The 22,629-nt window shown below is 39.2% G+C and overlaps 1 protein-coding gene and 1 long non-coding RNA gene across 2 annotated transcripts in view; one reads left to right on the top strand and one right to left on the bottom strand.

Annotated features, from left to right (window-relative positions):
* Positions 1-15,320, bottom strand: part of LOC126283936 (AP-4 complex subunit beta-1-like) — a 39,969-nt gene extending 24,649 nt beyond the window's left edge. The window contains exons 1-4 of the mRNA XM_049982324.1: positions 14,803-15,320; positions 14,611-14,726; positions 14,271-14,534; positions 1,599-1,822 (exon numbers count right to left, since the gene is read on the bottom strand). Coding sequence (XP_049838281.1) covers positions 1,599-1,822; positions 14,271-14,534; positions 14,611-14,726; positions 14,803-14,889 — 691 coding nt within the window. The 5' untranslated portion in view covers positions 14,890-15,320. The remainder of the gene's footprint in view (positions 1-1,598; positions 1,823-14,270; positions 14,535-14,610; positions 14,727-14,802) is intronic.
* A 19-nt stretch (positions 15,321-15,339) lies between these two features.
* On the top strand, positions 15,340-20,694 carry LOC126283937 (uncharacterized). The gene is made up of 2 exons (XR_007551382.1): positions 15,340-15,452; positions 19,982-20,694. It is a non-coding gene; the product is annotated as an uncharacterized LOC126283937 (long non-coding RNA).
* Positions 20,695-22,629: the final 1,935 nt, after the last annotated feature.

Below are 22,629 nucleotides of genomic sequence, written 5' to 3'. Positions count from 1 at the left end.
AGAAGAATTTGACAGAGCACTGAAAGAGCCAAGTCAAAATAAGGCCTTAGGAGCAGACAATATTCCATTAGAACTACTGATAACCTTGGAAGAGTCAGGCATGATAAAACTCTTCCATCTGGTGAGCAAGATGTATAAAACAGGTGAAATACCTTCAAGACTCCGAGAAGAATTCCAATTTCCAAAAAAGTAGGTGCTGACAGGTATGAAAATTACCAATCTATCAGTTTAGTATGCCGTGGTTGCAAAATACTAACACAAATTCCTTACGGAAGAATGGAAAAACTTATAGAAGCTGACCTAGGGGAAGATCAGATTGGATTTTGGGGAAATCCGACTCATCTTAGAAGATAGATTAAGGAAAGGAAAACCTACATTCACAGCATTTGTAAATTCAGAGAAAGCTTTTGAAAATGCTGACTGGAATACTCTTTTTGAAATTCTGAAGGTAGCAGGGGTAAAATACAGGGAGTAAAAGGCTTTTTACAACTTTCACAGAAACCAGATGACAGTAATAAAGAGTCAAGAGTCATGAAAGGGAAGCAGTGGTTGAGAAGGGAATGAGGCAGGGTTGTATTTTATCCCTGATGTTATTCAGTCTGTACACTGAACAAGCAGTAAAAGAAACCATAGAAAAATTTGAAGTAGGAATTAAAGTTCAGGGAAAAGAAATAAAAACTTTGAGATTTTCCAATGACATCATAGTTCTTCCAGAGACAGCAACAGCGTTGGAAGAGCAAAACAAGGATAATGGAACATAAGCAAATTAAATCAGGTGAAGTTAATGGATTTAGATTAGGTAACAATACATTTATAAGAGTAGATGAGTTTTGCTACTTGGGCAGCAAAATAACTGATGATGGTCAAAGTAGAGAGGATATAAAATATAGACTGGCAATGGAAAGCAACGTGTTTCTGAAGAAGCGAAATTTGTTAACATTGAGTATGGTTTTAAGTGTCATGAAGTCTCTTCTGAAAGTATCTGTATGGTGTGTAGCCATGTATGGAAGCGAAACATGGATGATAAACAGTTTAGACAAGAAGAGAACAGAAGCTTTTGAAATGTGGTGCTACAGAAGAATGCCAGATTAGATGGGTAGATCACGCAACCAATGAGAAGGTACTGAATAGAATTGGGGAGACAAGAAATCTGTGGCACAACTTGACCAAAAGAAGGGATCAGTTGATAGGACTAGGACACATTCTGAGACATCAAGAGATCACCAACTTAGTAGTGGAGCAAAGTGTAGGAGGTCAAAATCATAGAGGGAGACGAGGAGATAAATGCTGTAAGCTGATTTAGAATGATGTAGTAGTTACTTGGAGATATAAAAGCTCACGCAGGATAGAGTGGCATGGAGACTGCATCAAAACAGTCTTCAGACTGAAGATAACAACAACAACAACACTATGTCTTCATCAGGTGTTCCCTGAGAGATAAATGTCACGCTGGGTAGGTGCCAAATGCAGTTTATAGCAACATAGTCTGAGTAACTTTAATTCTATACAAATGAGATGATTACTGCACATTTTCCCATTTCAGGACATAGATGAAAAAAATGACCAAGCAAAGAGAGTCCTTTCTGGCTAATACCTACTAAGAATGAAGAATAGCTCATCTTCAGTGGCAGGTTTGTGTTTTGCCAGAAACTGAAGAACTGTAGCAAGCTGTGGATGAGGCAGCATTGGAAGGCGATGTAGCAAATACCTCGCCATGCTTCGGCTGACCACCACACCACCTTCTGATGCCAGCACAGTGTCCAAAACCAGCAGGCAGTTTGTGGACACAACTGGGTCCTCGTCACGAATTGTCTCATACAGCCTGGTAAATTATTAAAAATTAATATCATGAACTTAACCTGTGACTGAAGAGGTGTTTGTTATCAGAAGGCAACAATTAATTAAAAAAAAAATTATGGTTCAAATGGCTCTGAACACTATGGGACTTGACATCTGAGGTCATCAGTCCCCTAGAACTTAGAACTACTTAAAACTAACTAACCTAAGGACATCACACACATCCATGCCCGAGGCAGAATTCGAACCTGCGACCATTGACACTTTTTTTCAGACTTTCATCTATTACTCAGAAATTATGTATCCTACTGAAAATGTTTCCCCGTACCAATATGAAAGAAAATTAAATTTTGCTTAAATGTCAAAATCAGTGCAGCTATTTGGCCGCAATCAGTTGTCAAGATTAGGTCATTTTCACCAACTTCACTAAAAAGTCAGCTCCAACATCTATAACTCAAAAATGGCTGCTCCAAATGAAAAACGATAAAGTTACCAGACTTACAGATCATGAAATTTCATGTTACAAAAGTATCTAGTTTTGAGTTTTAGGCACTATTAAGCATTCATACACTTGAAAGCCAAATTATTTTTTCTTTCTTTCTTTTTTTTTCCTTTTTCTTTTTTAAATCGAAGTTATTCAGAAAAATGAAATTTCCAGTGGGAAGAAAGCTCTCTCATGAGCACATACTATGTATATATTTTTAATTTCCATCATCTGTGTGTATTTTAGTCATTTTTTTCAATGCTTTAATCAGTAAGAGTGGTTTGGTAAAATGAAAATCAATCACAGAGTAATGACCAATATGTATTTACTTTTGAGTAGTATAAAAATTTGTACAAACGAACAAATAATAGGGCATGACAATATTAAGAAACACAATTTAAATATCAGAGATTCACATTTTATCAAATTTCAATTTCGTTGAGATCACCAGGGAGACTATGGCAGGTTCTGGTCCAGCACCCGATCTTCAGGATCCCATGTGGTGGATCTTATCAGGCTTGTTTCCCATGACAATGATGAAAGATGCGGCACCACACACACTACTGAGGATTGTTTTCTTTGTTCTGTAACATATCTTTGATTTCATTCTCGTCGAACTTGAATAATGAAACTTGAATAAAGAGATACTGTTATTGGGGTAGCTGAAATGTGAGCTGATGACTGGGCTCGCGAAGTATTGAAATGTATCCCTGATAAGGATCTTTGCACTAAAGATACAATTGTGGAAACAGCTATTTCCCACGATGCTTAGTCTGAGAGTGTGGCAATCTTGAGTGAGGACTTTGATGTGCTTGTTCTCCTAATGGGTCAAAAACAACTACAACAACTTATACTTCCACAAACTGGGAAGAGGGAACAGCACAGGATGGGATACCATTACTAAACCTTACAGAGCAACGGTTGCACCTCAAAATGCAGGCAGCTGAATTCGTTAAATCCTCAGTCTCTCAAGATATAACAATACAGGCAGGGCAAAAGCTAATGTTAGCACTGTATGGGAATTCCAGCTGCTCGACTTTGGATAAGCTCCGTTAAGAGCTTTTTGTAAAGTCTGCCTCAAGACAATCTTTCAAACTTTAAAGTCTACTGCCAACATCAGATGCAGGAAGGTGGTAATCATTGTGATCCTACCATCAAACACAATCTTGGCAGGGGAAGAAAACTGATCCATGCCAGTGAAGCTGGAAGAAAATCTTATCAGGCTTGTTTCCCATGACAATGATGAAAGATGCGGCACCACACACACTACTGAGGATTGTTTTCTGCATATGGAAAGCAGAACGCACAGCAGTATGCTGATGATGTAAATTGGACTGAACTGCTCCTCGACATGCAAACACTGTTGTGGCTTATCTTGCAAGAATGCCTCAGAAATTGAGTTTCATGAGGACTAGGAAGAGATTGAAGATATGTTCCAAGACAAGGAAGTTGGTGAAAGAGCCACAATGGATCCTGGAGATCAGATGCTGGACTGGGACCTGCCGTCTCCCAAAAACCCTCGATGGAATTGAAATTTTATAAAATGAAAATCTCTGATATTTAAACTGCATTTTTTCTTTTTCTTTACTATTGTCATGCCCTTTCATTAGTTCATTTGTACAATTTTTTACATTGCTCATGCGTAAATACAAGCTCGCCATTACTATGTACTTGATTTCCACTTTTCTAGAACTTTGATAACTTGACATTTTTCATTTGGTGTAGACATTAATAAGTTACAGACATTGTAGCTGACTTTTTAGTGAAGTTGCTAAAATGAAAGAACTTTGACAGCTGACTGCTGACAAATTGCTGCACTAAATTTGACCCTGCCAGGTCAGTAGTTTTGCAAGTCGACACTTCTTCCTACAGAATCCGTGCTGTCCTTTTGGACAGAATTGGCACTGATGACAGACCTATTGATTTTGCCTCAAAGTTATTAACTCAAACTCAGTGCAATTATTGAAAAAGAAGCTCTCGCTATTGTGTATGGTGTGACAAAATACCATCACTATTTGTATGGTTGCATGTTCTATTTAGTGACAGATCAAAAGCCTCTGCAGTCCTTGTTACATCCGACAAAGCTGGTTCTTACACACACTGCTCGAAAAATTTCAACATTAGGCTTTGTTGCTTTCGCAGTATTAGTATGAAATTGTGTACAGCCCTACTGCAAAGCATGGCAATGCAGACACCCTATCTACCCTTCCGATTGGCCCAGGCTCTGATTTTGATGTATCTGCTGCATCTTGTTGCCAAATCAATGTGCAGGACTCTGAATTGCTGGAATGTTTTCCCTTGCACTGCAGAAAAATTGCAGAGGCCACGGAAGCAGATCCAGATCTGAAGATTTTGTTACATTACACTCACATGTCATGGCCTCATTCATTAAACAGTATCCAGAACTCAGTTTTGCACCAATATTTTGCACATCAGAATAGCCTTTCAGTTCCACAGGGTGTGATTCTAGTTCAAAATGACAGTGGACAATTGCGTGTGCTTATCCCAAAGTGTTGCAAAAGGGTGTCTTGTGATTGCTCCACCAAGGACATTGTGGAATTGTTCGCACTAAACAGTTAGTGCACCGGCACTGTACTTGGCAGGACATGGATGCCCACATTGAACGCATGTCGGCACAGTGTCGCGCATGCACGGATAACCAATCCGCTCCACCACAGACATTCTTGTCTTGTCTTAAGACTCAATTGCAATGGCCACGAGTGCACACTGACTTTGCACGACCATTTTGGAACACTTGTTGGTTGAAAGTGGTAGAATCTTTTAGCAAGTTTCTATTTGAGGTGCCTATGGCTTCTATCACATCACATAGCACCATTCAATCATTGTCCTCCATATTTTGCATAGAAGGTTTGCCAGAAGTACTTGTGTCAGACAACAGACCACAGATCACTTCATGTGGCTTTGATCCGTTTCACCAACAGTCCAGTGAGCAAGCAGAATGCTTTGTATGCGCTTTCAAGCAATGGCTGGCCAAGCTTCACACCACTCACACACCGGAAAAGGCGCTGAAACTCTTTCTCACCTCCTATTGCTCCCACCTACAAGATAGACCATCACCGGTGGAACTTCTGCATGGCCGTCACTGTCGGACGTTGCTACACTTGCTACACACACCACAGCATCCGGCACTGCCAATGGTCCACAAGCATAACTTTGCGTCACGTGATAGGGTTCTTTTCAGGGTTTATGGCAACTGTAGACACTGGGAAAGAGGAATGATCCAGGAACGCATCGGCTCTTACATGTACTTGAATTGCAGGTCCCGATAGTTTGCAGCACTGCCACCAGAACCAAATTCATGCATGTCATTTGCCCCACGATTCTGCTGCTTTTCTTCCCCAAGATTCACAGCTTCACGGGACTGTGCGGCCATCGCAGCTGCCCACTGGTGCCACCAGGGCACCCCAGGAGGAGTGTATGGACAATGTGCCCTCACCCTGCTGTCTCAATGGACCTGGGCCTGCCGTCACCATCACCATCATTGCCCCAGCACGCGCCCTCTCAGGTCTGGATGTGTGCCCTGGCATCAGTTTTCTGGAGGATATTACTGTTGCCTCACAAGCCAGATGGTGGGGTAATGTGGGGAGCATATTGTCCTCCACAGCTACAACTATGTCCAGCATCCTGCTTCCCTCCAAATTGTCGTTCGCAGCCTCACTACACAACAATGGTGATGCACTTCGGAGGGGAGAAATTTGCTGGCGTAAGCTGGCGCCAATACAGCAAGTGGCAAAGAGTTTGTGAGAATATCGATAGGGGCCAAAGACAGAATCGCAAGTAACTCGCCGCCAATGCCCTCTTGGCTGCCAGTATTTAGATCGCCACTGAGGACCGAAGGCCCCAGTCACTCACTCATTGAGCGAGTCGATGAGTTGAGTTGTCAGTCACAGCCCAGTGGGAGTCACAGCAGCAATAAGCTCAGCCTCTAGCTCAGAGTCAGGCAGAACATAGCAAAACGAGAGTAGTGTACATAGCAGACTTGTACTTCACCAGCAGTGAGACTAACCTGGACTATTATATAGTATCTGTACCACAAAACTTGGACTATCTTGAGTTAAGAAGCTTTCTTGTTGTTATGGTGGTGGTCTTCAGTCCTGAGACTGGTTTGATGCAGAGCTCCATGCTACTCCATCCTGGCAAGCTTCATCATCTCCCAGTACCTACTGCAGCCTACATCCTTCTGAATCTGCTAAGTGTATTCTTCTCTTGGCCTCCCTCTACGATTTTTACCCTCCACTCTGCCCTCCAATACTAAAATTAGTGATCCCTTGATGCCTCAGAACATGTCCTACCAACCAGACCCTTCATCTTGTCAAGTTGTGCCACAAACTTCTCTTCTCCCCAATTCTATTCAATACCTCCTCATTAGTTATGTGATCTACCACATTTCTAAGGCTCCTATTCTCTTCTTGTCCAAACTATTTATTGTCCATGTTTCACTTCCATACATGGCTACACTCCATACAAATACTCTCAGAACGACTTTCTGAAACTTAAATCTATACTGGATGTTAACAAATTTTTCTTCTTCAGAAACACTTTCCTTGCCATTGCCAGTCTACATTTTGTATCCTCTCTACTTCGGCCATCATCAGTTATTTTGCTCCCCAAATAGCAAAACTCCTTTACTACTTTAAGTGTCTCACTTCCTAATCTGATTGCCTCAGCATCACCCGACTTAATTTGACTACATTCCATTATCCTCGTTTTGCTTTTTTTTTATGTTCGTCTTATATCCTCCTTTCGAGACACTGTCCATTCCATTCAACTGCTCTTCCAAGTCCTTTGTTGTCTCTGACAGAATTACAATGTCATCGGTCAACCTCAAAGTTTTTATTTCTTCTCCATGGATTTTAATACCTACTCCGAATTTTTCTTTTATTTCCTCTTCTGCTTGCACAATATACAGATTGAATATCAGGGAGAGGCTACAACCCTGTCTCACTCCCTTCCCAACAACTTCTTCCCTTTCATGTCCCTCGACTCTTATAACTGCCATCCAGTTTCTGCACAAATTTTAAATAGCCTTTCGCTCCCTGTACTTTACCCCTGCCACCTTCAGAATTTGAAAGAGAGTATTCCGATCAACATTGTCAAAAGTTTTCTCTAAGTTTACAAATGCTAGAAACGTAGGTTTGCCTTTCCTTAATCTTTCTTCTAAGATACATCGTAAGGTCAGTATTGCCTCACATGTTCCAATATTTCTACAGTATCCAAACTGATCTTCCCCAATTCGCATTAGTATTTTGCAGCTGTGACTTATTAAACTGATAGTTCAGTAATTTTCACATCTGTCAACACCTGCTTTCTTTGGGATTGGAATTATTATATTCTTCCTGAAGTCTGAGGGTATTTCGCCTGTCTCATACATCTTACTCACCAGATGGTAGAGTTTTGTCATGACTGGCTCTCCCAAGACCGTCAGTAGTTCTAATGGAATGTTGTCTACTCCCGGGGCCTTGTTTCAACTCAGGCCTGTCAGTGCCCGGTCAAACTCTTCACGCAGTATCTTATCTCCCATTTCGTCTTCATCTACATCCTCTTCCATTTCCATAATATTGTCCTCAAGTACATCGCCCATGTATAGACCCTCTATATACTCCTTCCACCTTTCCGCCTTCCCTTCTTTGCTTAGAACTGGGTTTCCATCTGAGCTCTTGATATTCATACAAGTGGTTCTCTTCTCTCCAAAGGTCTCTTTAAATTTTCCTGTAGGCAGTATCTATCTTACCCCTAGTGAGTAAGCCTCTGCATCCTTACATTAGTCCTCTAGCCATCCCTGCTTAGCCATTCTGCACTTCCTGTCGATCTCATTTTTGAGACGTTTGTATTCCTTTTTGCCTGCTTCGTTTACTGCGTTTTTATATTTTCTCCTTTCATCAATTAAATTCAATATTTCTTCTGTTACCCAAGAATTTCTATTAGCCCTCGTCTTTTTACCTACTTGATCGTCTGCTGCCTTCACTACTTCATCCCTCAAAGCTACCCATTCTTCTTCTACTGTATTTCTTTCCCCCATTCCTGTCAATTGTTCCCTTATGCTCTCCCTGAAACACTCTACAACCTCTGGTTCTTTCAGTCTATCCAGGTCCCATCTTCTTAATTTAGCACCTTTTTGCAGTTTCTTCAGTTTTAATCTACAGTTCATAACCAATAGATTGTGGTCAGAGTCCACATCTGCCCCTGGAAATGTCTTACAATTTAAAACTTGATTCCTAAATCTCTGTCTTACCATTATATAATCTATCTGATACCTTTTAGTATCTCCAGGATTCTTCCATGTATACAACCTTCTTTTATGATTCTTGAACCAAGTATTAGCTATGATTAAGTTATGCTCTGTGCAAAATTCTACCAGACGGCTTCCTCTTTCATTTCTTCCCCCCAATCCATATTCACCTACTATGTTTCCTTCTCTCCCTTTTCCTACTGACGAATTACAGTCACCCATGACTATTAAATTTTCGTCTCCCTTCACTACCTGAATAACTTCTTTTATCTCATCATAGATTTCCTCAATTTCTTCATCATATGCAGAGATAGTTGCCAATAAAGTTGTACTACTGTAGTAGGTGTGGGCTTCATATCTATCTTGGCCACAATAATGCGTTCACTATGCTGTTTGTAGTAGCTTACCCACATTCCAATATATTATTAAACCTACTCCTGCATTACCACTATTTGATTTTGTGTTTATAACCCTGTATTCACCTGACCAGAAGTCTTGTTCCTCCTGCCACCGAACTTCACTAATTCCCACTATATCTAACTTTAACCTATCCATTTCCCTTTTTAAATTTTCTAACCTAGCTGCCCGATTAAGAGATCTGACATCCCACGCTCCGATCCATAGAACGCCAGCTTTCTTTCTCCCGATAACGGCGTCCTCTTGAGTAGTCCCCGCCTGGAGATCCGAATGGGGGACTATTTTACCTCCGGAATATTTTACCCAAGAGGACGCCATCATCATTTAATCATACAGTAAAGCTGCATGCCCTCGGGAAAAATTACGGCTGTAGTTTCCCCTTGAAAATTATCTTTTAGAAAGTCTTCATCACTCAAAAGTGTGCTGTTAGATTAATATTTGGAGCTTATCCACAATCATCTTATAGACGTGTGTTTAAGGAGTTGGGCATTTCGACTACCGCTTCACAATATATTTATTCGACCATTAAGTTTGCTGTACATAATCCACTGCAGTTTAAAAGGAACAATGACGTTCATAATTACTACACACTAATCTTATTCTTAGCACAAAAGGGGTGAATAATGCTCAACTAAAATTTTTGTTCACTTATCCAGGATACAAAATGTCTGAGACAGAAAAGTAAAACTTGAAACAAACTGAATAAGCTTCTCCCTGATATTTCTTTTATTTCATAGAAGAATTTCTGTTATTGTAATGTGTAAAAGGTGGTAGGCAGAAATTGCTAACTCACATCTGTACACTTAAAAAAAAAAAGTAGTTCAGCCTTTAGCCACAGCTACAAATTAAATTTTTGGTTGAATCTAAAATGACTTGTTGCACATCATGATTTATCAAGCAAATGTTTCATGGAATGTGAAACTAACTAACTAACTAAATACCTGGCTAACCAACAACAATGATTACCAGTGTGCAAAGAACGATTAAAATAAGAATAAATATATCTATGTTCAGTAAACCAGGGAAAAAAAGAAATCAGTACTGTTATATCTCAGGGAGGAACTTGAAACTCAGCACAGGGCAGGAGCATGTAGAGGAGCTGTGGCTTAAGTTTAAAAGAACAGTTGACCATGCAGTGCATAGATATGTTCCCACTAGAACAGTTCATAATGGGACAGAACCTCAGTGGTATACAGTCACTGTAAAGAAACTTCTAAAGAAACAGAGATTACTGCATCATACGTGTAAAATGAAGCGTATGGCCATAGACATGTAGATGCCGAATGAGGAATGTTTGGCTGTCAAGAGAGCAATGCATGATGCCTTCAGTGACTACCGTAGCAGAATATTGTCAAGTGATCTTTCACAAAAGCTGAAGAAATTCTGGTCATATGTGAATGCTGTTAGTGGCACCAAAGTTAGTGTTCAGTCCCTAGTGAATGAGAACGAACTGAATTGTAGGTAGCAAAGCAAAGCCGATATGTTTAACTCTGTTTTGAAATGTTTCTTTGCAAAGGAACACCCAAAAGAATTGCCCCAATTTAAATCGTTGTACCACTAAAAAGACGAGTGAAACATGTATTTGTATCAGTGGTGTTGAAAAAAAGTACTTAAATCATTAAAATTTAACAAATCTCCTGGGCCCGACAGAATCCCTGTCAGATTCTATACTGAATTTGCCACCGAGTTAGCCACTCTTCTAACTATAATCTGTCATAGATCCCTCAAACAAAAAACAGTACCCAGGTCTAGGAACAAGACAAAAGTAGTAGAAGTGATCCACAAAACTACCATCCTATATCCCTGTCAGCGATTTGTTTTAGAATTTTAGAAGATACGAGGTGCTATCCAAAATTTTTGGAACTGGTGCTGCCATCTGTTGAAAACCTTACCTTTGAACTAATGGTCACTATCACCCTCGAAATAGTTCCCATCCGCACATACACACCGGTTCCAGCACTTCTGCCACTGATCAAATGTTTTCTGGAAGTCCTGACCTTTGAGGGTGTTTATCACCACCAATGATGCTTCTTGAATCCTCTCTAGAGCGTTGAACCAATGGCCTTTCAACTTGAGTTTCACTTTAGGGAATAGTGTGAAGTTGCAAGGTGCCAAATTTGGCGAGTATGGTGGGTGGGGTACAACCGCCATGTTGTTTTTTGCCAAAAAAGGGCCTGGTGAGCAAGGACATGTGACACGGCGCATTGTCGTGATGCAGCAGCCAGTTCCCTTGATGCCAAAGTTCGGGCCGTCATTGCTGATCGTTTTCATGGAGCCATCGTAAAATGTTACAGTAGTATGCATAATTCACTGTTTCGTTGGGTGGGAAAAATTCTTTCTGCACAATTCGCTTGGTATAAAAGAAAATGATGATCATGCTCCTCACCTGTCCTCCTGTTTTGGATCTTGGAGAGCCCGGGCTCTTCCACTAGGAAGATTGTTGCTTTGTCTCTGTGTCATAACTGTAAATCCAGTTCTCGTCATAGTGATAACGCGTGACAAGAAGGTTGGACCATCAGATGCGGTGTGACGAAGGTCCGTGCACACTTCAACATGCTGTGCCTTCTGATTGGCAGTCAAGATCCTTGGCACAAATTTTGCGGCGACACGATGCATGCCCAATTCATTAGTCAACATTTGTTGACATGTCCCATAACCAATACCCACTTCATCCACAAGGTCTTGAATGTTCTATGTCGATCCGCATGAACTAACTGTTCAAGTTTGGCAACAATGTCTGGCATTGTGTGGCTAACGGACCTTCCAGTGTGAGCATCATCGACGTCTGTATGGCCAGCCCTGAACCGAGCATGCCACTCAAACACATGCGTATGGCTTATGCTTTGTCCCCCAAACACTTGTTGAACCATTGAACGGGTTTCCATAGCACTTTTTCTGAGATTCACACAGAATTTGATATATATGCACTGTTCTTTTCGCGGATCCGTCATAAAATCGCCACACACCAAACACAGAGTATTACAGAAATCACTGTGGACACGCAACACATCCTCCCAGCTGAATGCCACTCTACACACTGACTCATCAGATATGCAGCTCTCGCCACCTAGTGGTGCAAAGATCTACTACTCCTACTTTCCAGATGGCAGCACCAGTCGTGAAAATTTTGGATTCCACCTCATACTCTGAGCTCACACATAATGAGGTACCTTTAACAGAATGACCTCCTCAATGCCAACAAGCATTGTTTTCAAAAACATCAATCATGTGAAACCCACTCTCACTTTTCTCACATGCCATACTGAAAGCTTTGGATCATGGCAATCAGGTACATGCAGAATTTCTTGCTTGCCGAAAAGCATTTGACTCAGAATCATACCTAAGCTTCTTGTCACAAGTATGATCATATGAGGTATGAACTGAAATTTGTGAATGGATTGAGGAGTTTTTGGTAGTGAGAATGCAGCATGTTATCTTGGATGGAGAGTTATGGTTAGATGTAGAAGTAACGTTGGGTGCATCCCAGGGAAGTGTGTTGGGACCCTTGCTGTTCCTGTTGACCTTGCAGACAATATTAGTAGTAAAACTAGGCTTTTTGCAGATGATGCAGTTATCTATAATGATGAAATCTGAAAGAAGGTACATAAATATTCAGTCACATCTTTATAAGATTTCTAAGTGGTGTAGAAATGTAAAATTTTGAACTTCACAAAACGAAAATATGTAGTATCCTATAACAGAAATGAGTCAGCCAACTCAAATACCGGGGTGTAGCACTATAGGGATATGAAGTGGAATGATCATAGAGATTCAGTTGTGGGTAAAGCACGCAGTAGACTTCAGTTTAATGGTAGAATACTGTGGAAGTGTAATCAGCCTGCAAAAGACATTGCTTACAAATCACATGTGCAACCAGTCATATAACATGTACAGAGAAGGGCAGCACAATTAGTTACAGGTTTGTTTAATCCATGGGTGAGTGTCACAGAGATACTGAAGGGACTAAGCTGGAAGACTCGGTAACATAGATGTAAACTATCCCCAGAAAGTATATTAACAAAGTTTCAAGAACCAGTTTTAAATGATGACTCTAGGAACATACTACAATTCCCTATGTATTGCTCGCACAGGGATTGTGAAGATAGGATTAGAATAATTACTGTGTGCACTGAGGCATTCAAACAATCATTCTTCCTGCACACCATACATGAATGGAACAGAAAGAAACTCTATAAACGGTACAGTGGAACATGCCCTCTGGCATGCACCTCACACTGGTTTGCACAGTATAGATGTAGATATGTCTGTTTCAATTAACGAGTTTAAACACATGTTGATTTTAATATTAATATGAATAACTCATAAAACTGATCAGCAAGTGATCTGTAAACTCACTTAAAAAGTTTATTTCTTTTGTAAATCTGATGATACATTCCAATACTCAGTGGACTGTCAGTTATTCAGTTAAAGCATATGGAAAATGTAAAACTCAACATGTACTCAAGCATGTTGGAGTACTGTATGTGAAACACACAGGTGGTTTGATATCTTTTTTTTTTTTTTTTTTTTTTGGGTGGGGGGTGAGGGTAAGGGAAGAAGAAGAAAAAGAAACATAGAATTGAGCCCAGAAGTACAATTCAATGTGATATGATACACAGTGGGTTTTATCCATGCATACAATGACATGGATAAACTGTGGTCTGTGACATACTGACCCTTAATATGTTATGTGACTAACTTTCACACAAACCACACTCTGTGAGATGCACTTCTAATCAACGCACTGATGACATTCCTGTAACTGTAATACAGAGTACTTGTGGAGATTGCAATAGCATCTCTGTTCTTTCTAATCGAGTTTGCAGCATCACAAATCAGTCTGTGCAAACTGAATCACTGTCACAAATATGAGAATAGTATCATTTATTCAATGCCTAAAAAGATGTTTGCTGCCACAGCTGATGTAGCTGTGGCATTATGGTGAGGAGAACAGAACATCTGTCAAAACTGACAGCATTTATTCTGCTTCTATATCATCTTTCCAAATGTAGATTATGGAGATCGATTTATCTGTAACATACTCCAAGGTCTAGGGTAGACTGGGAGGTGGCAGTTTGGTCATTAGTTGGTGTGCCCTGCACTGATATGGTGAGAATACTTGTTATGGTGTGTGTTTTACACATCTTAGAAGTTGATGATTAGTTAATGCCTGCAGTTTTTATGAATTAATGGGCAACAGCAGAAGGTTAGTATCAACAGGTTCAATATTTCTGCTAACTTAGAATTTAATGTGCATAAGAAATATACCTTAACTAAGTTATTGCCATTCTTCATGAATTTATCAATATGAGTAGTAATTACCTGTCTATCATTCCAATATCCTGAAGCAAATTGGGCATTTCTTTGAAGATTTTACTACAACCCAACACAGCAGCATTGCGTACTTTGGGATGCCTGTCCTTCAGAGCTGCATCAACAACAGGTCCCACATATTCTTGTAAAAGTGGTGGCAAGCTGCACAATGTAGATACAGCTACACGCTTCACTTCTGGATTGGGATCACGGCAGTCATTCAGGACTGTATTTACAACTAAAACAGCAGCATCAGGTTGTGCTTTACATATTCTGAAAATACCAGAAATATCATAGCACTCACATAACAAACTGAAAAAGAATTTGTTTCCTAATATCATTCGGTTACCTCGGTAAAATTCCGTAGATTGTAAACTTGACGCTAGTGTTGTGAGATGGCAGAAGCTTGACAACCGGACCAATAAGACAATTTATGTCGCCAGGTGTATTTGCCACTTCTGCGAGCTGCAATTATAATACGTTTACCAAATCGATATCATATAGAATTATGCGCATCTTAAAAAAGTGTTAATGACCGCACCTGAAGCAACAATATTTTCAGCTCTTGACTATCTGGCTGTTGACTCTCTTTCAGTATTTTCGCTGCTAAATTTTCTAAGTTGCTCATTTTGCGAACAGCGCATTACACAATGTCCGCCTTATGAAGTCGATGGTTATATGACATCTCCGCGAAAGGTATTCTTTTTTATGTCGAAGTTTTTGATTTATATCTTGCTTCTATTTGTACCAGTATCAACATCACTGCGTGTTGAACTTGAAATTCCAGATAACTAAAGTATACGATACTGCATAATGCTCGGTTTCCACATACACTGTAAACTGTTGCTTGCAGAGCCTCCCACACTATGCCCTCTTTCACTCGTGCCGGCAAACAAGCACGTGCAGTCACCCTGCTGGGTGCTGGCACATTTGCTTAACAAAAATGCTTTACACATTTTAACCGGCAGTGAATACGTGAAAATCCGTATTCCCTTCAAAACTCGTGCCAGCTATCTTGCCCGTGGAAATGCCCCTGCTGGCACGCCAGTTATATTTGCCGCACGAATATCTTTGCTTTGGCATTAGTTACAATGTACATGTTCACGATCTTTGAATATGGTAGAAACTAGAAATGTTTGATAACAGCACTGAAAAAGCGTGAGACAGAGGAGGGCAGCTTGGTTGAATCAGGTAACATCTGTATTTACAGGTGTCATTTATTTGACGAAAATGTGTGTCGTTGCATTATGTTAGACTTGAGCTTGAGCTATTTAAATATTGAGAACTGTTAGCAGCCCTTGTGTATTATCTTGAGCTTTATGTTTGCCGCTTGGTGTCAGTGCTTCGTTATAGTTTACTTATAAAGTTATGTGCAATATTTCTATCAAACCATACAAAAATGATTATTTGTACCGTTTGAGCATTTTTTGCGAAATAGCCAAGATGATTAATTTCGGTCTAAAATTTGCATGTGCAACATGTTCTCTACTAATATTTATCCTAGTATGATAGTGTTAATTGCAAATATGTTTTGCGTAGGAACTGCCCGTCATGATGATATGTTAGACATTTCAGGATTTAAGCTAGCTTCCTACTTCTGCAGAGTAGATGTGGAGTGAGGAGGAGTTGCCACATTTATTAAAAACTGCCATAAATTCAAGAACATTGACATTAATAAATTCTGTTTTGAGCAGCATCTAGAAGCATGTGCAACAGAAGTAGAGTTCCATAACAGATCCTATATAATAGTAACTATTTACAGAGCACCTGCAGGAAATTATAATCTATTCATAAATCATCTAGAAGCTCTTTTGGGTTATTTAACAGTAAGAAACAAAGAAACTTTGATTGCTGGTGACTTTAATACAGATTTTCTAATTCAATCTTCCAGTAAACATTTACTGCAGTTAGTAATGTTGTCTTTCAATCTAACTCACACTGTAAACTTTCCAACTACGATCACTAAATCCTCAAGGACAGCCATTGATAACATTTTTATAGACAAATCAAAGGAACAAAATCATATCATAAAATCTGTAATAAATGGACTATAATATCATGACAAGTAGCTCCTTGTTTTAGATGTAAATTCTAAGCAGATTATCAAGACTGCTAAATCTGAGTATCAACCAAAAATTGAGTGTTTTAGAAAGCCGCTATTTAACAAGTACTTTATATCCATTACTGATAGAATTGGATTGTCAGGATCAGTAAATAATGCCCTTGAATATCTGAATCTAGCCTTTACAAATAGCTTTAGGAACATGAATATGTCACTCACATCACCAAAAGAAATAACTTCCATAATAAAATCTTTAAAAACAAAGCATTCTTGTGGTTACAATGAAATATCAACAAAGTTAATTAAGGTATGTTCTTGTGAGTTTAGTACAATTCTAAGTTACTTGTGTAACCAGTCAATTATAACTGGGACATTTCCTGACTGGCTGAAATATGCAGATGTGCAGCCTCTATTCAAGAAAGGGGATAGAGAGATGCCATCAAACTAGAGACAGATTTCACTTTTGCCAGCATTCTCAAAAATTTTAGAAAAAGTAATCTACAGGCAGCTTCTAAACCATCTGACCACAAATAACATATTATCAAGAACACAGTTTGGATTTCTGAAGGGTTCTGATATCGAAAAAGCTATTTACACCAACAGTGAAAATGTACTTAATTCATTAAATAACAAGTTACAAGCAGCAGGTATTTTCTGTGATTTGTCAAAGGCATTAGATTGTGTAAACCACAACATCCTTTTAAATAATTTAGAATTCTATGGTGTCACGGGCACTGCTGCAAAATGGTTAAAGTCATACCTCGCTAACAGGAAACAAAGGGTGCCAGTGCAAGGGACTAGTGAATTAAGTCATCATCAGAATGGGAAGAAATTACATGTGGTGTCCCACAAGGATCCATCTTAGGGCCATTGCTTTTTCTTGTGTACATTAATGATCTCTCATCAGTTACACTGCCAGAAACAGAGTTCGTTTTGTTTGCAGATGACACAAGTATTGCAATAAATAGTATGTTGAGTGTAGTTCTAGAAAGATCTGCTAATGATATTTTCATGAATATTAATAAATGGTTTAAAGCCAACTCACTGACATTAAACTTCGTAAAGACTCACTAAATGCAATTCAGAACCTGTAAGAGCTTTCCACCCAGCATATGCATAAAGTACGAAGAAGAGCAGATAGAAGAGGTTGACAGTCTTAAATTCCGGGGATTACAACTTGATAATAAATTGAGTTGGGAGGAGCACACCACAGAACTGCAGAAACGCCTTAACAAATCTGTATTTGCAATTCGAGTGTTAGCAGACATAGGCGACATAAAAGTGAAAAAAGCTTGCATACTTTGTCTACTTTCATTCCACAATGTCATATGGTATAATATTTTGGGGTAACTCTTAAAGTCAAACAAAAGTTTTCAGAGTCCAAAAGCGTGTAATACATATTATTTGTGGAGTAAACTCACGGACGTCTTGTAGAAACCTCTTCAAAGAACTGGGTATATTAACTACTGCCTCTCAGTATATTTACTGCTTAATGAAATTTGTCCTAAATAATATATCTCTTTTTCCAACAAACAGCTCAGTTCATATATACAATACCAAGAACAAAAATGATCTCCACAAGGACTTAAAAGCACTTACTTTAGTTCAAAAAAGGGTCCACTACTCAAGAACACTCATCTTCAATAATTTGCCAGCAAACATAAAAAATTTAGTTACAAATAGAGATGAGTTTAAAAGGAGCCTGAAAGACTTACTAGTAGCCAACTCCTACTCCATTGATGAATTTTTTAATAGAAACAAATGATGTGTTGTACATATTTATACTATTAGTATTGTTATTTCAGCTTAAAAAAAAAAAAAAAAAAAAAAAAAAAAAAAAAAAAAAAAAAAAAAAAAAAAGCATGACATGTTCCACATCCACGCGGATCTATGGAATGAAAACTAATCTAAGCTAGAGGATACTACATGCCCTGTGTACACACTTTTTGGTTTCTTAATGCAGTGGTTTCCATTGTCTTCTGAGCCCTCATCTCATTGATCACTGCCGATTGTTCTATATTTTTGCATCTTGGGCGTCTGTTTGATTTTCTGCCCTCATTTGACAAGATGGTTGGAGGAATGAAGATGTCACACGCCATATAAAAAGCTTTTGAAACCTTAGTCAGATTTTTTATCCACATTGTTAGCTTTCATTTTGATTGAAACTAGAAACTTTGGACTAGCTATGAGTGATGTTGTATGAATTTCTTTTTTATAAAGTCCATAGGGATGCAACTGTACATTTATTATTTAATTTCTTCTTGTAGGCTAACCTGTGTTCTACACTCCAGTTCTTAAAACAAAAAAAGTGTTTGTTTTATTCTCCTATAGTACTGAAAGACATAGTTACCTGTACATACACCACTGTTAGTGTAGCCTAAAGTGGTAGAAAACATGGCACTTTTTTTTCTCTCCTTAGTTGGATTCCCTGTTGATATATGTTTGGAGACAAAATAGATGCCCATATGCATAGAATCATATACCAAAGTTTCATCATAAAACATGGAAGTAGGAATAAATGTTATTTTTACTGAAACTGTTTCCAGAAAACTTAAGAATGTTAAAAACATAGAAAGTTAAAAGTTTTGTTTCTGAATGACAAGCTGTCAGTTACTAGAGATGAAAGTAGCAAAAGTGATAGGTTAATTATGTAAGAATTTCTGTTGGTGTGAGTGAAAATATGAAGCATCTGAATAGAGAATATGTCATACGATCTGATCAGTGAAGCTTTCATATGAAGTTTCGAATTCCACCCATCTGCTTTGACCCGTGATTTAAGGGCGTTGTAGTGTGTGACATCATTATGGAAGTTTTTTCTGTGAGTTATCAATATTTATTTATTTTTGTTGTTTATGTTTTGGACATTTTCATTAGGTGTTATTGGTTTGCTGTTTGTGTTGTGGTAAGACACTTAATTTATTGTGTGGCTTCTGTTGCTAGGCATGAATATGACAATTAAATATAATGTTTTGTGTATTTATGGAGCACTAATGTGTTTTAATTATGTAGGGATGTTTGATTTTTAGATTTTTGAGGTGTTGTGGTTTTGGTTTTATTTTTCATAGTTGTAGGTGTTGGCTTCTTGGTATAAATGGTTGTGGTTGATCTATATAAGTCAAGGGAAATGTCCAATTGCAATTTTTGTAGTTTTAGGTGTTGGTGTTTCGGTATTGGCAGCTGTGGTTGACCAATACAGGTAAAGAGAAATGTCCTAATCCAATTTCTGTCATGTTAGTTGTAAGTGTTGGTGTTTTGGTATCATCTTCTACAGTTGACATATACAGGTCAGGAGAAGGGTCCGATTCCTGTAGGTTTTGTTGGTGTAGCGGAATGCTGTAATTTTGTTCTTTTTTGTCATTTTGCATTCTGAGTTGTTTTTTACCCATTATGTTTAGCTTGTCCCAACCCTAAAACCACCAGTTTCCCAAGGTTGTCCCATTAGTTTGATTGTATTTTTGGAGGAAGATGTTACTGTCTTATTTATATATATTTTTGTGTTTGTTTCCATGTGTATGTAGTGGTGTCATAGATGTGATATTGGAGATGCTTAGAATAGCCATTTCCGCCGTATTGATGATGTTATGAGTCAAAGCAGACAGGTGGAATCAAACATTTCTGTAATCCCGTATAATTAATGTGGTGAATTTAATCTTTTCAGTGTTCCTTCAACGGCACTACAATGGCAGAAAACACAATTGATTTTGGAGAGTTATCGACTGATGAAAGCTTAAAGAAATCTGTGACTGAGTTGCATGACAGTGTGAAGAAATTTGGTGATTTCCTACAGTTGGCGTGTGAGAAAGACGTTTACAGTAATCTAAGTACAGAGGACCGTGTGAAATATGATTTATTTCTTTCTTACTCACTCAGTACACTTTTTTGGACCTATCTGCGAACCCAGGGTCTTGATCCTACCAAGCATGCTATTAAAGGAGAAATTGAAAGAGTTCGTGGATATAATATACGAGCACGACAGATACATGAAAGGCGTACCATAATGCCACGTATTGACAAGGCGGCAGCAGGTCGCTTCGTCAGAAGTGGCTTGTGGCAGCCAAGGTCTGCTGAAGAACGACAGCAAGAGGAACAACCGCCTGATGAATCAGTAGACTCTGTTATGTAACAAATTGTCCACTTATGTATATACTTCAGTTGAGTCTTTAAAGTTATTATTTATGTATTGTTGATATTTTATTAGACTAAAGAGTAGTTAGTCTAATTTCTTTTGTACACTGAAAACTACTGTTGACAATTCCATCATCAATACTGTCACCTCATAATGTAAATTGTTCATACTTGCCTGTTTTTCTGTAAACATGAAACTGTAGGAACTGCTGAGGTGTAAGTAAAAAGGAAACAACCTACTCTAAATTATGTTGATTCTTCAGTAAGTATAGATAATAATAATCATAAATATAAACAAGAAAATATTATCAATACAACATATAGAGTCCTCTTTTGTTCAATGATTACTGAAATTCAGAAGTCTTATTTAGCAATATGTTAAGACGGAGATTTTTGTGATAATGAATGGAAAAAAAGGTTGGGAGTAAGGTAGCACGTAAGAGATTCATAGCCAACCCTATTAGGTTAATTTTCCATTTTATAATTCAACCTGATAACTTTACAGTCTGTGAAATTAGAGATTCCATTAGTTTTGAGAACTTTTGAAGAGAGGAAACGGTGGCAGTGAACAGCAGTTGTGCTGTGCAGTAGTTTAATGAGCAGCTCTATGCCGGCAAATCTTCTTACACCTAGTGCAAGGCACACAAATATTTATAATAAATAAGGGTTTCAGTTAGTTATTTGTATGTTCTATGGGTCATACTAGTGAGCTTTCACTATATGGACCCCTTCAGTTTTACAGTTATAGTTAATTGTCTCAGCACAAACTTATGACAGCATGTAGACCACTTACATGTAAACTCAAGCATTCTGTAGTGCAGTAGTTGCTCATTCGTTTTGTTTTGATGACAGGTATCAGTTAGTGTAGTATGCCAGTCAGGCCCTCAACTGTCACATCCGAGATGTGTAGGGTGCAGTCGTCTGCAAGTTGTGGCTCACGTTGCCACCGATGATAGGCTCTGAGGCCATCGTCAGTTAACACAAGTGGGTGGTGGAGATGATGGAAGGCTGCTGGCTTCGCACATGAGGTGCAAGCAGAGCTCTCAATTTGCGGTGTTGTTCCAAGAGTTGATCAGGGTCCTTTGCTTTGGAGCCAAGTGGAGGGTCTCAACCAGAGGCTCTGTTGACTCTGTAACAGTCTTGGCTGTAGATTTCTGGACCTGCGTTATAGGGTGGTGAATTGTAGGACTGCTTGTGGGTTTGTCAGGGGTGTTGACACAAAGGGAGCTCTCTGTTAGCCCTTTGAGTTTGTTTTCAGCTCTTGCTCTGACAGCTTAACTTCATACTCCTTGCAACTTTCTCGGTGGGTGTGTACCCTTCAACACCATATCTTCAAGTGGCCTTCATTCACTTCCTGAGGACACTGCTCTAGCCTCGCTCTATCACCTTCAGTTCACGACCTTCAAATGGTACTTTGCAATAGTACCTATTTATACAAAGGTGGCTCTCAGACTGATCGTTGTGTAGGGAGTGCCTTCGTCATTGGTGCAGATGTATTTTGGTATTGGTTTCTGGATCACTGGTCAGCATTTACAGCAGAGCTCTTCGCCCTGTATCAGGCCACACAGTAAATTTGGTGACACAAGCTTTTCAATTGGGTTATCTTCTCAGACACACTCACTGCTCTTCAAAATATCTGTGTGCTGCACACTGTCCATCCCTTACTGTATTGTGTCCAGGAAAGTTGCCATTTGCTCACTCTTGATGCAGCCACTGTGATGTTTATGTGGATTCCTGGTCACGTTGGTCTGGCAGGAAAAGAGATATCTACATCTACGTTTATACTCCGCAAGCCACCCAACGGTGTGTGGCGGAGGGCACTTTACGTGCCACTGTCATTACCTCCCTTTCCTGTTCTGGCCACGTATGGTTCGCGGAAAGAATGGCTGTCTGAAAGCCTCCGTGCAAGCTCTAATCTCTATAATTTTACATTCGTGATCTCCTCTGGAGGTATAAGTAGGGGGAAGCAATATATTCGATACCTCATCCAGAAACGCACCCTCTCGAAACCTGGCGAGCGAGTTACACCGCGATGCAGAGCGCCTGTCTTGCAGAGTCTGCCACTTGAGTTTGCTAAACATCGTAACGCTATCACGGTTACCAAATAATCCTGTGGCGAAATGCGCTGCTCTTCTTTGGATCTTCTCTACCTCCTCCGTCAACCCGATCTGGTACGGATTC

The sequence above is a fragment of the Schistocerca gregaria genome, chromosome 8, assembly GCF_023897955.1.
Source record: "Schistocerca gregaria isolate iqSchGreg1 chromosome 8, iqSchGreg1.2, whole genome shotgun sequence".
In the NCBI taxonomy this organism is placed as follows: domain Eukaryota; kingdom Metazoa; phylum Arthropoda; class Insecta; order Orthoptera; family Acrididae; genus Schistocerca; species Schistocerca gregaria.
This window is presented reverse-complemented; position numbering and strand designations above follow the sequence as displayed.